The sequence below is a fragment of the Myotis nattereri genome (assembly GCF_964212035.1).
Source record: "Myotis nattereri genome assembly, chromosome: 1".
NCBI lineage: Eukaryota > Metazoa > Chordata > Mammalia > Chiroptera > Vespertilionidae > Myotis > Myotis nattereri.
Window position 1 is genome coordinate 8555492 of NC_138075.1, and position 16904 is coordinate 8572395.

Consider the following 16904-nt stretch of genomic DNA (forward strand, 5'->3'; position numbering starts at 1 on the left):
GACAGGATAATTTAAGATTAAGTTTTCTTAGGATTTCTAGAAAAGCATGGGATAGATGATAAATTCTCAGTTCAATTCTTGTGAGAAAGATGTGGATTCAATTTTAGACCTACATTAGAGGCAGATTGGGAGGCAAACTTGGAACGGATTGGATTTCTCAGAGGGCTCTGGGAAAAGTTATCTTTATTTGCCACTGTAGCACATTAGGAGCACACGGTGAACCCTTCTCACACTGGAGTACTATTTGAAGAGTGAAACAATAGAACCAGCCATGGTCTTATCTGTCTGTCCTTCCTCGTCTCATTGAGTGACATCACTGGTGCCACAGAAATGTTAATAACCAACTCCAGTGGTCCTAACTCATGTGAAACTTATGATGGAATAAAGCATCACCATCCCACTCACCCATTTACTTGATGTAACAGTAAGCTCCTTTTATGGTGAATTTTGCAGTTCACAAGCCACATGTTTTCCTGTGACCCTGTGCTAGGCCATGACATGGTTTAAAACTACTAGAATAATTTTGAATAGTTTCAGTAGTGTTTTTGGACTGTTTGTTTTTTTCTCCTTTTCTATTTAAAAATATTACACAAGTAATACGTGATTATTGACAAAAGGTTAGAAATTAAGATAAGCACACATTAAGAATGGTATAACGAACTTCCATATACCTGTCTCCCAACGTTGCCATTTATCTCATGTCCACTATTATCTCACCCTTACAGTGGAGCAAATCCCAAACATCATATATCTTATGTATTTTTTCTATGTGCATGAAGTAGTTTTGGAAAAAACCACTACATTTTCATATAAAAATTTTACATTTGAACAGTCTGTTTTTTGACAAATTCATAAATATTCTTTATAGTTGGTCTCTTGATTTATAAGGGTCTTTTTATTAACTTGTTTTGCTTTATTCTACAAGACATTGAAAATAACAATATACTGTTATTTTTAATAATTTGATTACAGGTCTGGCCAGTTTGGCTCAGTGGATAGAGCGTCGGCCTGCGGACTGAAGGGTCCCAGGTTCGATTCTGGTCAAGGGCACATGCCTAGGTTGTGGGCTCGGTCCATTGTGCAGGAGGCAGCCAATCAAAGATTCCCTCTCATCATTGATGTTTCTCTCTCTTCCTCTCCCTTCCTCTTTGAAATAAATAAAAATATATATTAAAAAATATTACAGTATGAATAGTTTTTATATTTCTTTGAGATTCTTTTTGTAGAATCCCATTAAAAAAAACATATTTTATTGATTTTAGAGAGGAAAGGAGCGGGGGAAAGGGAAACATCAATGACGAGAGAGAATCATTGATTGGCTGCCTCCTGCACACGCTCCCCACTGGGGATCGAGCCTGCAACCCAGGCATGTGCCCTTGGCCGGAATCGAACCCGGGACCCCTCAGTCCGCAGGCCGATGCTCTATCCATTGAGCCAAACCAGCTAGGGCATAGAATCCCATTTTTATTGTTGCATTTTTCATTTAATGATATAGTAAGTGATATAGTAAAATAAGTAAATTACTACCTTCATTTAAATGGCTACATGACATATTCACCCATTTCCTTCTTGGAACACATAGGATGTTAATGTTTTGTTATAAACAGAGCTGAGTTGACTGTCTTTGTATGTGTGTTTGCTCATTAAAAGTGGTTAACATTGCCTGGCTGGCATGGTTCAGTGGTTGAGCGTCAACCTATGAACCAGGAGGTCACGGTTCGATTCCGGGTCAGGGCACATGCCCGGGTTTTGGGCTCAGTCCCCAGTAGGGGGTGTGCAGGAGGCAGCCAAACGATTCTCTCTCACCGTTGAGGTTTCTATCTCTCCCCCTTTCTCTCCGAAATCAATAAAAATATATTTTAAAGAAAGTATTTAACATTGAAGATAGGAAACAAACAAGAATGTTTCTAAGTTTAAAGCTCTATTACTTTTTCACAAAGTAGAATCAACCCCAGATTAAGAAACAGCATTCCTGGCCACCCAGAGCCTCCCCTGTGGCTCCTTCCTCACACTCCTCAAGGGTGACCACTGTCTTCACTTCCAGCATCGCAGATTAGTTTTCCTGATTTCGAACTCTATTTAAATAGCGTTATTTAGTAAATGCTTCTCAAGATTGTGTTTGAGATCCTTCTGTCTTCTGTTCTCAGTGCCTTACCCCATGAATAGTAGTCCCTGGATAGCCCACTGTGTATTTAGCCTGCTGTAGATGGACGTTTGTGTTGGGCGTTTTTAGCTAATACAAATAGTTCATACATGTGAGAAATATCTTCTAAAGCAGTGGTTCTCAACCTTGGCTGCACATTAGAATCACCTGGGAATCTTTTTAAAATCCTGATTTCTGGGCCTCGTCCTCCAGAAATTCTGTTTCTTTGTGATGGGGTGGGGCCACAATATTAGTAACAAAGAAACAGAATTTCCGGAGGATGAGGCCCAGAAATCAGGATTTTAAAAAGATTCCCAGGTGATTCTAATGTGCAGCCAAGGTTGAGAACCACTGTTCTAAGCTAGGAGTTGGATTTATGTCTGAGGAAAGGAGGCTTTTGCTGCATGTTGCCAAATTGTTCTGCATAAAGGCTGTGCCAGTTTACACTCCATGGGAGTTAGATGAGGCCTGCTCCTCCACATTCCTGTATGTGCCTGTCTTACTGGTCCACGTTTTGAAACTGGTGCTATTGCATTACTAGGGCTATACTAGTGCCTGATACATTTCAGATGCCTAAAAGAGCTTTTTAAATTTCCTGGGGAAAAACAGAAATATTTAAGTGGCTCTTTCTGTGGCGGCCTATAAAGCAGTTATGCCCTAAAAAATGCTGAGTAGTTCCAGTGATGCTATAAGATGAAGGAAAAATCAAAGCTTTCATCGTAGTAGTTCTTGGGATGGGTCAGCTCTCTGTGACTTTCATTAATTTGAGGCTACTTTCTTCAGCTGTGGCCTGTCTGGACCAGACTATTTGAATTACAGAAGCCAAAGTCAGTGCTTAGGTCACTGTTTTAGTGGCTGATCTCTCTTCATTGTATAAGAGAAGTTCAGTGTTCTCACTACCTCTCTTGCTTCCTGTTTGAAAATACAGCAACGTACAGGCTCCAAAATGCCGTCTTTAATGTAAAATTACTGGTACACATCGGTGTCATTTTCTGAAACTTTGTACGTTACAGATTTAGTAGTTCGTTGTCCTAACTGAAGTTGGGTGCTTGAAAAAAAGGTAGCCTCAGCTTGCTCTGGTTAAAGCACAGTCCTAGGCTCAGTGAAGCCTTGGGCAGATCACCACCTCTCCCTGGGCCTCAGTTTCTCTGTAGGATGAGAAAATGGTGGCATGGAAATGGCAGTGCCTCTACACACTCAGGGATTTAGGGCCGCTCTCACTTCAAATGGGAGCTCCTCTGCTGAGGAGCTTATATTACTGAGCTACTTGAATCAGAAAAATTTTAAATCAGCTATGTGCTGTGCCAAACACTGTAAGCGCATGAACTGTCCACTAGTAAATGTAGGAACACGAGAGTATAGTCTTAAGCAGCTTCTGGGCACTGCTCCCTGCCTTGAGTGGCCTTAGTGGCCCAGTGCTGTCACACCACTTTTAGAAAGTTGTAGAATTCCCCACCCCACCCCTTTCATGGAAACTTTTAAAAATTATTCTCTAAGAACATCAAATGAGGGTGTTTTTTTTTGCAGAAATGAAAGTATCTTGCCTTTTCTTCCATTTGAAATGTTGGTGTTCCCGTAAGAATGGGAATGCATATTTCTATGCATCTTTAATGGGGTTTAATAAAAAATAGGTTATTTGAATATATCAGCATTTTAATGAGATGAGATCTGGTTTTAGGACGTGCAAATTGAATTTATCTGGCGTTTATTCATAGTTTTTCTTTAATGAAGAAATCAGTATTTCATTCGCCTGGACGAAGCACCACGACAGCCTGGTGGCCTTTCGCCTTGATAGACTCACCCTGAAAGTGGAGTGCAATATATGAAAATGAAGAAAGGGCGAAGGTGCTGCAGCTTAGCAGCTGTTTAAGTTCATTTTAAAAAACTACTCAGAGGGAAGAGGAGTAGATTTTGCATAGCTAACAGTTTTAAGTGACAGCTGCCTTGGGAAAAAATGATGTGAGATAACAACAGAAGCCTGTTATTTCAGCAGACATTTGAGTGACAGCACTGGGTGGGGGGAAGGTGCTTCCTCCGGCACCACCTGCCCTCTGCAGGTCTGCAGGGGAGCTTTCTGTGGTGAACAGCAGGCAGTCCCACAGATGGTTGCTCTGAAGACCTCACCGAATGCATTTTGCCTATTTTGTACCCAGGCACCTCTTCCCACTGTGGGATGGTGGCAGGAAGATGGCCCCTGCACATCACATCTCATCATCTGTCTGGGTTCTGAGATGGTCTCACTTTGCCCTTCCATCTTCCTCATGGAGTCCCGTCCCTCTCCTCATGGCCTGGAATGTGAGTGGCAGGTGCTCCTTCCGGGCTCCGAGCCTTCAGAGCATGCTAGTAAGGGACGTGGGACGGCTGTTGTCAGTGAGGGTGGGCCTGGTGTGTTTCAGAGGAGGAAAGCAGAGAGGGAAGCTGCTGTCCTGTTTGGGAAAATTATGTTGGAAGGAAAACATGCCCTACACCGGGGTTCTGCTGTTGTCTGAAGGAAATTTAGGGCAGAAAGGAATATTTCTGTTTCTCCTATTTCTATTTCTTTGTAGGCATTAATGAATGAGGAGACTTTTCACAGCCTCTATGATAAGCAAAAAATCCTTATGCTTTCAGAAGGAGACGTGTAAGTTGAAAAGGGGAGCTAACTTTTCTCAAGTGGCAGGCATCATACTTGGGACTTTTGTATTTTACTCCATTTTAATAAAAACAGCCCCTTGAGGTAAATGCATTGTGAAGGTAGGGCTGGAATCTGGGCCACATGGAGCAGGGCTGGAATATTTGGTTCCCACCTCATCAGGCATGGGGACATGGAGTCACACAGTGATGGAATCAGAGGAGGCAACAGCAACGTGGTGCAGTTGGAGGAGCCAGCGGCAGAGTACAGGTGCAGGGACTCCAGCAGAGCTTCCTCACAGCTGATCCTGTCCCTGTCCCCATCTGTAAGATGGGCCTGGCAGGGGAACTTAGGGCCCTGGTTTGTGACAGCACCAGAGGAGCTGATGCAGAGGAGCTTTGTCACCAGGATGTGACTTCCCTCTGTCTGCTAAGGGCACCCACAAAGGCATTCGTTGTTAGGTATGATTTTGGTCAACAGGAGGATCATATGTTTGCTTTTATATCTGTCTGGCTGCTTGTCTCTTCTGGATTCTAACACTTTACTTTTCTTTCCCTCCATTTTCAGAATTGCTTCATTTCTACAGTAGATATTTAATGAGACCTATGTGCCAGGTTAAGACATAAGTTTCTGCCCTTTCAAACACGGAAACTGTACAATTGATTGACATTGTTTTCTACTGGGATTAGTGATCCCAAACCCAACTGACTTCTTAACACCCCTGCTCTGATAAAGGTTGGACTCTTTTAAATATTATTTGTGCCAATTTTGCAGGGTTTTGTGATGTAACTGTTGAACTGAAGATGCAGAAGGATGGGTTGTGCATATGGATGTCTCACAGATTAGACTGGATTTTTGTTGTTGTTGCTAATTTTCACCTGAGGATATTTTCCCACTGATTTTAGATAGAGTGGAAGGAAGGAAGGGAGAGCGAGAGAGAGAGAGAGACACATTGCTTGGTTGCCTCCCACACGCATACTGACCAGAGCCCGGGATCTTTTTTTTTTTTTTTTTTTTTAATATATTTTATTGATTTTTTACAGAGAGGAAGGGAGAGAGACAGAGAGTTAGAAACATCGATGAGAGAGAAACATCGATCAGCTGCCTCCTGCACATCTCCCACTGGGGACGTGCCCGCAACCCAGGTACATGCCCCTGACCGGAATCGAACCTGGGACCTTTCAGTCCGCAAGCTGACGCTCTATCCACTGAGCCAAACCGGTTTCGGCCAGAGCCCGGGATCTTACCTGCAACTCAGGTCTGTGCCCTTGACCAGGACTTGATCCTGAGACCCTTCAGTGCACAGGCTAATGCTCTAACTATTGAGAAACACCAGCCAGGGCTGGACTGGTTTTGTTTCTACTTAAAGGGCAGGTGGGTTGGACACCAGAGCCTGTGCCATGCCTTACAGCTGATTGTTACCTGAGTGTTAAGTTGTTGACCTGAGTGTGAAGTGTGGGCAGTGCGGTGTTTGAAAATCGCTGTTTGGTATTTTTGTCATGGGAGCCAGGTTATTTTCCACTATGTTGAAGAAAACTTCTCTTAAATAGTGCATTGAGCCTTGTCCAAAGTGAACATCTCAGCTCTGAGTGGTCAGAGCCTCATTTCATTCAGTCTGTGATTTGGAAGGTGCTGGCGTTTTCCCAGCCCCCCCCCCCCTCCCGCCCCGATGACCAGTTAAATGTGCATAGTCCAGCCCAGATTGTGGACTCACCCCTCACAGCCACTAGGAAGCCCGGTCTCCCCAGGAAAGGCTATGGAGCAGCCCTGCTTTGGGATCCTGAGTCTTAGGCAGGACTCCACAGGTCTCCTTTCTGAGGAGGGGAGCCCTCACGGCCCTGGGGAGTGATCCCTTGTTTACTCTGGGCCCCAGTCCTGGTTGCCTGGGATGAGGGCAGAGTGACAGTGGAAAGCACGACCTCGTCTCCTGGGTTTCAGATGGGCACGTTGGAGCTTCGATGCAGTGGGGTTGCTCCAGCTATTTTTGACTTACCCATTCAGGCTGTCAGTGACTCAGCGGGCTCCTGACTTTTTCATTGTTTTTAAAAGGAGCTGGACTTTCACAGTATATGGAATACAGTTAATATGCTGCGGCTAATGAATGTGGCACGTAGTGATCAGCACTTGCGAAGGTGAAGAATGCCTCCGGAGGTGAGATCAGGAGGAAGTGACACTGGTACTGCTTAAGCAGAAGCGTGTGGATGTCAGGGTGGGGTAGGTGCTCTAAGTGAGAGGAGGATGTGAGGAAAGGCCAGAAGGTGTGCAGAGCACAGGCAGTCCCTGGGGGTGAAGTGTGTGGAGGGGCCCACTTTAGGAAGGCCTGTAGATACCAAGCGAGGGAGTTGGCCGATGTTATGTCATGCCTGGCAGAGCCTGGGAGGATTTGAGTGGGAGAGTGACCTAAGGCTTCATGAAGATTAACCTGACGAAATGTGTGGGCAGTGAGGTGTTTGGTTGAATTGGTTGTGGGCAGAAATGGGTGGAAAGAGCCTGGTGCTCAGCCAAGGAGGCCGACCTAGGCTGGGTGGGGTCTGGGGAAGACTTCTTGGTGAGGCTCTGCAGCCATCATTTGGTAGGGGTGCCATACAGGGGGCCCAACTGAGGCAACAGGCCTTTATGCTTGAGAGAGGGGCTTAGGAGGAAAGAGAGTGGTGTCTCGTGTAGACAGGGTGAGCTTCTGGTCTGGGTTGGGTATTTGGCAGCTGTTAGATATGCCAGTAAAAGGACTTGTTTCTGGCAAGTTTTGTGGGACTGGTTCTCTCTGAGGTGATTCTCAGATGAGGAAGGAGAATGTGAAGTTTTGGGAAAATAAAGCCCATCTTTATTTATTTATTTATTTATTTATTTATGCTGTCAAATTTCTTCTTTTTTTTTAAATTAAATCTTTGTTTAGATTATTACAGTTGTTCCTCCTTTTCCCCCCCATAGCTCCCTTCCACCCGTTTCCCACCCCCCGCTCTGCCCTCACCCCCCCCCCCACTGTCCTCATCCATAGGTGCACGATTTTTGTTCAGTCTCTTCCCGCATCCCCCACACCTCTCCCCCCCCCCCCCCCAAGAATAGTCAGTCCACTCCCTTTCTATGCCCCTGGTTCTATTATATTCACCAGTTTATTCTGTTCATCAGATTATTTATTCACTTGATTTTTAGATTTACTTGTTGATAGATGTGTATTTGTTGTTCATAGTTTGTATCTTTACCTTTTTCTTCTTCTTCCTCCTCTTAAAGGATACCTTTCAGCATTTCATATAATACTGGTTTAGTGGTGATGAACTCCTTTAGCTTTTTCTTATCAGTGAAGCTCTTTATCTGACCTTCAATTCTGAATGATAGCTTTGCTGGATAAAGTAATCTTGGTTGTAGGTTCTTGGTATTCATCACTTTGAATATTTCTTGCCACTCCCTTCTGGCCTGCAAAGTTTCTGTTGAGAAATCAGCTGACAGTCGTATGGGTACTCCCTTGTAAGTAACTGACTTTATCTTGCAGCTTTTAAGATTCTCTCTTTGTCTTTTGCTCTTGGCATTTTAATTATGATGTGTTTTGGTGTGGTCCTCTTTGGATTCCTTTGTTTGGGGTTCTCTGCGCTTCCTGGACTTGTAAGTCTATTTCTTTCACCCGGTAGGGGAAGTTTTCTGTCATTATTTCTTCAACTAGGTTTTCAATATCTTGCTTTCTCTCTTCTTCTGGCACCCCTATAATTCGGATGTTGGTACGCTTGAAGCTGTCCCAGAGGCTCCTTACACTATCTTCGTATTTTTGGAGTCTTTCTCCATTTTGCTTTTCCTGTTGTGTGTTTTTCTTCTTCGTATTTCAGATCTTTGACTTGATTCTTGCGATCCTCTAGTCTGCTGTTGGGAGTCTGTATAATATTCTTTATTTCAGTCAGTGTATGCTTAATTTCTAGTGGTCCTTTATCACAACCTTGAGGGTCTCAGTTGATTTCTTGAGGGTCTCATTAAGTTTATCGGTGGTTTCTAGAAAATTCTTGAAAAACCTTAAAAGTGTGGTTTTGAACTCTATATTCAGTAGTTTGTTTTCCTCCATTTCTGTCATTTGTGTCCTGTTTCTTTGTCTCCGCATTTTTTTATGCTTCGCTGTGTCGATAGAGTGGCTTTCTGTGCTAGGTGTCCTATAGGGCCCAGTGGCTCAGCCTACCCAATTACCTGAGGTAGACACTCTTGGTGCACCCCCTTGTGGGCTTGGTGCACAGTCTTTTTTTTTTTTTTTTTTTTTTTTTTTTTTTTTTTTAAATATATTTTATTGATTTTTTACAGAGAGGAAGGGAGAGAGATAGAGAGTCAGAAACATCGATGAGAGAGAAACATCGATCAGCTGCCTCTTGCACATCTCCTACTGGAGATGTGCCCGCAACCCAGGTACATGCCCTTGACCGGAATCGAACCTGGGACCTTTCAGTCCGCAAGCCGACGCTCTATCTACTGAGCCAAACCGGTTTTGGCGGTGCACAGTCTTGTTGTAGTTAAGCCTTGATTGTTGTAGGTAACACTGGGAGGGATCGACCTCCAGGCCAATTGGCTGTGAGAATCAGCTGTGTCTGCAGTGGGAGAACTTCTGTGCTGGAGACACCCCTCTGGGGCAAGACTTGCTTCAATGGGGCTTTGGTGGTCACTGAGTCTGCCCCCTGAGTGTGTCCTTTATGGATCCGAGGAGCTGCAATTTGGATGGTCCCACTCTGACCACTGGGCACACTGACTCCTGGATCTCTAAGGAGGTGCTAATCTAGCCTCTGCCTGAGGCTACCCAGCAGGAGCCAGCTGTGAAGCAATGCAAGTTGCTGTGGGGCCTTGGGCCAGCTGCAGTTTGTTAGGTAATTTTCAGATTGCAAAGGGCCAGGCCTTTCATATGCAAAAGCCTCCTTGCAAGGCTTGGGCAGGGCGGAGTCCCAGGGGATCAACAGGGCGGAGCGAGCAGTTATGGCTGCTCTCAGTCCTGCTCTCAGAGGTCCTGCTTCTCAGTGTCCCGGCAGTCGCTGCAAGCACCTCCAAGAGAAAGCTGCCCTCGAGTTCCGACCGATGCCAGACAATCCAGTTTCTCCCGTATGAGTTTGGGTCCCCAGAGACTCGCCCGGAACTTGAGCTCAGAGCTTGAGACTCCCTCCTGATTGAAAAAGACAACTGTGTCCTCAGCCGCCAGCCCTCTACGCATGCGCCTCTGTACCTCTGTATTTTACTTCTGCACCACACCTCCTCTGAGTCTCGGTATGCTTTTCTTTTTCCTTCTAGTTGTAGAATTTCCACTCAGCCATTCTTCCTGTGGTTCTGGATGATGTCTATCCCATCTTTTAGTTGTATTTTTGAAGTTGTTGTGGGAGGCAGCAATTTCCGGTGTTTACCTATGCCACCATCTTGGTTTCAAAGCCCATCTTTATTACCTACATTGCCCCCATAATAATCTTACGTATACTTTTCAAAAGAAGTCTTTCTGAGATGTTTCCATATCACATCAAATGCTTCTGGGTCCTCAGGTAGGTTCCCACGCAGAGGGCTCAGCACAGGCCCTCTCTGTGTTCCTGTTGGCTCGGCAGCTGGCCAGCAGCTTAGGCGGGGTCTGGGATGAAGGTGTGAGCTGGAACAGGAGAGTGTCTTTTGCAGACCTTTATGGTGTGGAAAGATAGATGCCTGGTAGTATGGTGCTAAACCAACCAAGCTGACTCTGTATTGCAACAGTATTTGTTATAAAATGAATTCCAGGGATTTTAAGGAATAAAAGTCCAAGGAGCTGGGCCATGTGGTCCAGTGATTGAGTGTCGACCTATGAACCAGAAGGTTGCAGCTCGATACCCAGTCAGGGCACATGCCCAGGTTGCTGGGAGGGGGTGTGCAGGAGACAGCTGATAAATGATGCTTTCTCATCATTGATGTTGCTATCTCTTTTTCCCTCTCCCTTCCTCTCAGAAATCAATAAAAGCATATTAAAAAAATAATAAACCTCCAAGGAAAAGAAAAGCAAGACATTTTTTGTTGTCTTACTTTTCTTACTGGAGGATATTTTTCCATTGATTTTTAGAGAGAGTGGAATGGAGGGGAGAGATAGAGAAAGGGAAACATCAGTGTGTGAGAGAGATACGTCACATTGCCTCCTGAATGGGCCCTGCCAGGGCCAGGGATCGAGCCTGCAACCGATGTACGTGCCCTTGTCTGGAATCGAACCTGGGACCCTTTAGTCTGCAGGCCACATTCTATCCACTGAGCCAAACTGGCTAGGGCAAGAAACATGACATTTTAAAGTTTGTACTTACTGATCAAGGATTTTGATACTCAGCTCTGTAGTAGGAGTTTTAAACCATCATTTAAAAATTTTCTGATTTGTGAATAAGATACTAACAAATTATTTGTAATTATTAACTCCTTATGCAGAAACTAATGAGTATAATGATAAAATTTAATCTTACTGTTGAAAAAAATTACAAACTATTACAGTTTCATTCATTAACAGATATTGAGCATTTATGACATACTGAATATGAATACTCTACTGGGACTGAATAAGCAAATGTGATCTAATTCTTAAAATTGTTAAGGCATTTTAATAAATTGGTTTTGGTAAAATCCATACTTACGAATTCTGATAGTTGGCAATAATTAGGATGCAGAAGCATTACAAAAATTCCAAAGTGTGTGAAACCTGTTTATGCAGAATTCACCAGAAAGCTGAAAAACAAAAGCTAAGTTTATGGAACAATACAATGATAACTGTTTAATAAAGGCGTTCTGCTCCTTACAGGAGTTTGTATTGTAATTTTTACCATAATTGTAGTGTAATTGAGGATAATAGACATATAACAGTACTATAATCACATAAGTGATCAAATACTAAATTTTGTGGAACAAATTAAGTACTTGGGAATTGAGATAAGGAGCCAGCACAAAGAATGGTGGTTGGCAAAGTGCTTGCTGGAGGTGGTGGGACTTGAACCAGATAGGTAAGGTTACTGGAAACAGGTGTGAAGGAGACTATCCCAGCCGAGAGGGCTGCCTGCCTGCACCAAACTCAGGTCATGTGGTGTGGGCAGGTGGAGGGTGCGGCAGGACCCCTGTACTGCTCCACAGGTTCCTCAGCTATAAAATATAGGTGGTATCACTGCAGTTGGAAGGATGCCGTGAGATTAAATGAGATGGTGAGTGCAGAGTTCCTGGTGCATAGCAAGTGGCCCATAGATGGAAGGTAGTGTTTGCTGTTAGAGAGGAAGGAGGAGCCAAACCATGGAGGGCAGGACTGCTAGGTATGGCATCTTACTCTGATGTGATGGGAATTAGGAAGCCATTTGACCCTAAGTAGGATGTGACCAGGATGAATTAATAATGGTAGTTATCATTTGAGTGATTCTGTGTACTCTGTGCTTTATATCCATTATTTTCTGGCCTCATCACCACCCTGCAGGGATGCTGGGGGATGGGGTGGGGAGGGCAGGTTGTGCTCTGAGGCTCAGGGGGAGGAAAGAGCACCTTGCTCTAGGTCACCTTGCTACCAAGAGGGAAGACAAGGCTTCAGGTCAGGCCTGCCTGGTTCCAGAGTCTGGGCTCTGTCCTTCCATGCTGCCTCCATCTGGGAAGCCACCGTGGGCTGCTGGCCCTGTGTGAAAGAGCAGTGGCTGGCTCAGGTAGTTATTACTGCTACTAAAAAGGCATGTGAGTTCAAAGTACATGTGGGCACATCTCCAGCCCCAAAAATGGAGGAGGAAGAGGAAATAGGGCAGCAACACATGAGTGGAAAAAGAGACAAAGCCTAGGATCACAGGTGTCAGAGACCATTGTGCTGGGCTTGGGCTCCAGAAAACTCAGGCACCAGTGGCAGAGCCTGTGGGAGTATAATTCCAAGTATAATTTCTTTAGGCACACACCTAGCCGTTACTCGGGCTTCACAGGAATTCCTGCTGCAGGTGCATTCTGCCTGGCCAGACTCCTGCTGTGCAGTACAGCAGTGAATACCATTGGGCTTGGGCGGGGAGAAGTCACCTCATAGAAGAGGTATCCTGAAGGCTCCTTTGGTCTGGGTCTACTTTTGTTTGTTTGTTTGTTAAATGTATCACCCGAGGATATATTTTACCCATTAATTTTTAGAGAGAGTCGGGGGGGGGGGGGCGGGGAAGAGACAGAGAGACACATAAATGTGAGAGAGACACATGACCGGCTGCCTCCCACACGTGCCCCACCGAAGCCAGAGATCGAGCCTGCAACCGAGGTACGTGCTCTTGACTTGAATTGAACCTGCAACCCTTCAGTCTGTGGCCGATGCTCCAACCACTGAGTCAAATCGGTCAGGGCTGAGTCTACTTTTGTGGCTTCTAGGACAGTGGTCACCGACCTTTTGGACCTCACAGACCACCAGTGATCTGCGGACCACCAGTTGGCGACTGCTGCTCCAAAGGTTTCCTTAAACCAGTGGTCACCAACCTTTCTGATCTCATGGACCACCAGTGGTCCGCAGACCGCTGGTTGGCGACTGCTGTTCTAGGACAGCGCTTCTTGCACCGGTGTTGAAGGACCAATTTTTAAAATTTCCAGTCTATCTGGACAGATTAAAAAATTTTGTAAAATAAAATAGGGATTGCCCAGCCAGTGTTGCTCAATGGTTGAGCATCAACCTATGAACCAGGAGGTCAAGGTTTGATTCCTGGTCAGGGCATATGCCTGGGTTCTGGGCTCGATCCCCAGTGTTGAGCATTCAAGAAGCAGCTGATCAATGATTCTCTCTTATCATAGATGTTTCTATCTTTCTCCCCTCTCCCTTCCTCTCTGAAATAAATAAAAATATAAAAAATAAGATAAAAAAGGGATTGATTATTAAGAAAAGAAACTAACTGAAAAAGACACACAGAATGCACACTCTTATTTTTTATTATTAGATTCAACAGATACAAAATTACTCTATCATACTGTTGTAAAAGTTTCTAAAGCTTATTCGCAACTTCTGAATTTAATTTTGATTGCAGACTTAAACTATGCATAGCCTGATTCATTTTGAAAGCAGTGATCTAGGAAGAGTTTGTTAAGCAAATTAGTAAACAGGATGTTTTTGGAATATTTACATGACTTAAGAGTAAAAAAGCCTTTCAGTTGACATTTAAAATACTTGAGGTGTTTATTCACAGATGATCTAATTACAGTCACATCTTTTCAGTAAGTTCCACATTAAGGATAGGGATGTAGAATAAATATGGGGTGGGCAAAAATAGGTTTACATTGTATGGAAAATGATACATAATCCTATATAATAAAACCCTAATATGCAAATCAACCAAACGGCAGAACAACCGGAAACGACTGGTCGCTATGATGCACACTGACCACCAGGGGCAGATGCTCAATGCAGGATCTGCCCCCTGGTGATCAGTGCGCTCCCACAGGGGGAGCACTGCTTAGCCAGAAGCCGGGCTCACGGCTGGTGAGCGCAGCTGTGGTGAGAGCCTCTCCCATCTCTGCGGCAGCGCTAAGAATGTCCGACTGACGGCTTAGGCCTGCTCCTAGGGGACATCCCCTGAGGCTCACGGACTGCAATAGAGTGCAGGCTGGGCTGAGGGTTTCCCCCCTCCCAAGTGCACAAATTTCGTGCAACTGCGCCCCTAGTCCTATATAACAAAGAAGTAATATGCAAATTGACTGTCACACCTTCGCACAAGATGGCTGCCACAAGAGGGCCAGAAGGGGAGGGCAGTTGTGGGTGACCAGGTCAGCAGAGGAGGGCAGTTGGGGGGACCAGGCCTGCAGGGGAGGGCAGTTAGGGGTGACCGGGCCTGCAGGGGAGGGCAGTTAGGGGTGACCGGGCCTGCAGGGGAGGGAAGTTAGGGGCAACCAGGCTGGCAGGGGAGGGTGGTTAGGGGCAACCAGGCCAGCAGGGGAGGGCAGTTGGGGGCGATTGGGCCTTCAGGGGAGCAATTAGGCATCAATCAGGCTGGCAGGGGAGCGGTTAGGGGTTGATCAGGCAGGCAGGCAGGCAGGCAAGCGGTTGGGAGCCAGCAGTCCCAGATTGTGAGAGGGATGTCTGACTGCTGGTTTAGTCCCTATGGGATCGGGCCTAAACTGGCAGTTGGACATCCCCCGAGCGGTCCCGGATTGGAGAGGGTGCAGGCTGGGCTGAGGGGACCCCCTGTGCACCAGGCCTCTAGTTAATAAACTAGTTAATAAACTTTTGGGTACTCACAACTGTAAACCTATTTTTGCCAACCCCTGTGAGCAAAAGAACTAAAGCTAGTGTGGCTATTATAAAGGATCCATAGGTTTAAACTAGTTGCAATACTTGTAAGAAAAGGTGCTTTTACTTGCTCTGTTGTTTCTGAGAGCCATTGTACATTCTTTTGCTCATTTCATTTGTTAGTATGTTTATTAATTTTTGGATTGCCTTTGATTTGATTTTTATATTTTAGCATATAATGTTAGATATATTCTTTTAGGGGAAAGGTTCCCTAAGCAAACATTTATTTACAAATTTCCAGAGTTATATATGCTGACATAGAGATCCTGTAATAATTTAATTTGTTCATATTTTGAATTTGAGTTTTGGCTCTGGCCACCTGAGCTCCCAGAGTACTCTTACCACTCAGGACTAGGCTTCTGAATGCTCAGGTTTTGAGTTTGCTCAAGGATGCCTGTGATTTTGAGGTCCTCTCTTATTTCTCAGTATTTTATTTGTTATCTGAAAAGTCAAACTCGAGAATGCTCGGTAGAGTGCACAGGCCTCTTTGGAAAGAGGATGTCTTCAGAAGCTACACAAGGCAGGGGTGATTGGTAGAGAGCTGTGTGCCCCAGAGCAACGCACAGGCCCCAGTGGTATTTAAAGGTCAGTCAGCAGTGTAGTTGTCTCCACCTGTGGTTTTCGAACAAGAGTGGGAGGGGTGGGTGTCCTCTATGTCAGCCATAACAGCCCTGCGCACTGGGTTGCACAGGACATTGCTCACGAAGAAGAGAACCTGACTTAAAAGGAGGGAGGCACATTGGAAAGTCACATTTAGCCAAGTCAGAGTCATTTGCCTTTACCTTTAGGGTGTGTGACTGTTTTCTCCCTGTCTCCTTTATGGTCAACAGACCTGGGTTCCAAATCCAGACCTGCCACGTTCTAGGTAGGTATGGTGACCTTGGCTGAGTTATTTAACTTCCCAAAACTTGTTTTCTCATCTGTAAAGCGGGGGAATATTGTCTACTTAGAAGGATTATTGTTAGGATGAAAGATGATGCATGTTCTGCACTTGAGTGAGTATGGGCTCCATGGGTGAAAGTTACCTGAGAGTGAAGGTGGGGGAAGGATGGGACCTAGTAAGGAATGCCTGCTGCTTACAGCAGTAGTTCTCAAACCAGAGTGAAGCACGTTGGAATCACCCAGAACCTTTAAATGCAGTTCTGGGCCCACCCTAGTGTCTGATCATTTGGTCTGGGTGGGCTTGAAAACTGGCATTTTAAGTGTTCAGGTGCTGCTGCTGCTCTCTGGTCTGGGGACCACACTGTGAGAACATGGGGCTGCAGGTGACTCACCCAAGAGCATGGAGGGTCTGAGCTTTCAGGGGGTTAGAGGCGCTGTTAGAAAATGCTTGAATGCATTTTGCAAATACTGAATTTAGTATCTCAAGGATTTTTCCTGAAGACCAGGAGTCTTAGTTAAATATATTTGAAGAAGAATAAGTTGTGAAAGTAACAGTTATAAGCATTTTATGAGTAGTCTAACAATGTCAAATTGGCTAAGGTATGTGAAAGTGCTTTGATAAAATGCTAAAATCTGAAAAATTATTTTAAATACTTTTGTTTGTTTTTAAGATTGGACATCATAGTGGAGTATAAAATAGTATAACTTAGATTTCTCATCTCAATGTGCTGTTTACCGTATGTGTTTTTCTCTTTCTCCTCCAGGCTGCTGACTTGAGTAAACCAATAGATAAAAGGATATACAAAGGAACACAGCCTACTTGTCATGACTTCAACCACCTAACAGCCACAGCAGAAAGTGTCTCTCTCCTAGTGGGCTTTTCTGCAGGCCAAGTCCAGCTTATAGACCCAATCAAAAAAGAAACTAGCAAACTATTTAATGAGGAAGTAAGTAGTACCCTGTCTTAGCTGTTAAGAATCCCTTTAAGAATGTATATGTCCTTACCAAGGGGAGTGGGCCTTATTTTACACTTTTGAGCTAAGCCCATTTCTCTC

The 16904-nt window shown here is 44.8% G+C and overlaps 1 protein-coding gene across 5 annotated transcripts in view; it reads left to right on the forward strand.

Annotated features, from left to right (window-relative positions):
- WDR20 (WD repeat domain 20) overlaps window positions 1-16904 on the forward strand; it is a gene marked incomplete at its 3' end in the record, with an annotated part of 62716 nt that overhangs the window by 24665 nt on the left and 21147 nt on the right. For 4 of the 5 annotated variants that reach the window (XM_081105116.1, XM_081105117.1, XM_081105118.1 and 1 more), the window contains exon 2: window positions 16614-16796. In XM_081105116.1, coding sequence (XP_080961242.1) covers window positions 16614-16796 — 183 coding nt within the window. Of the gene's footprint in view, window positions 1-4296; window positions 5490-16613; window positions 16797-16904 lie in introns of those variants that run through there. The other variant, XR_013996750.1, reaches the window with a different exon arrangement.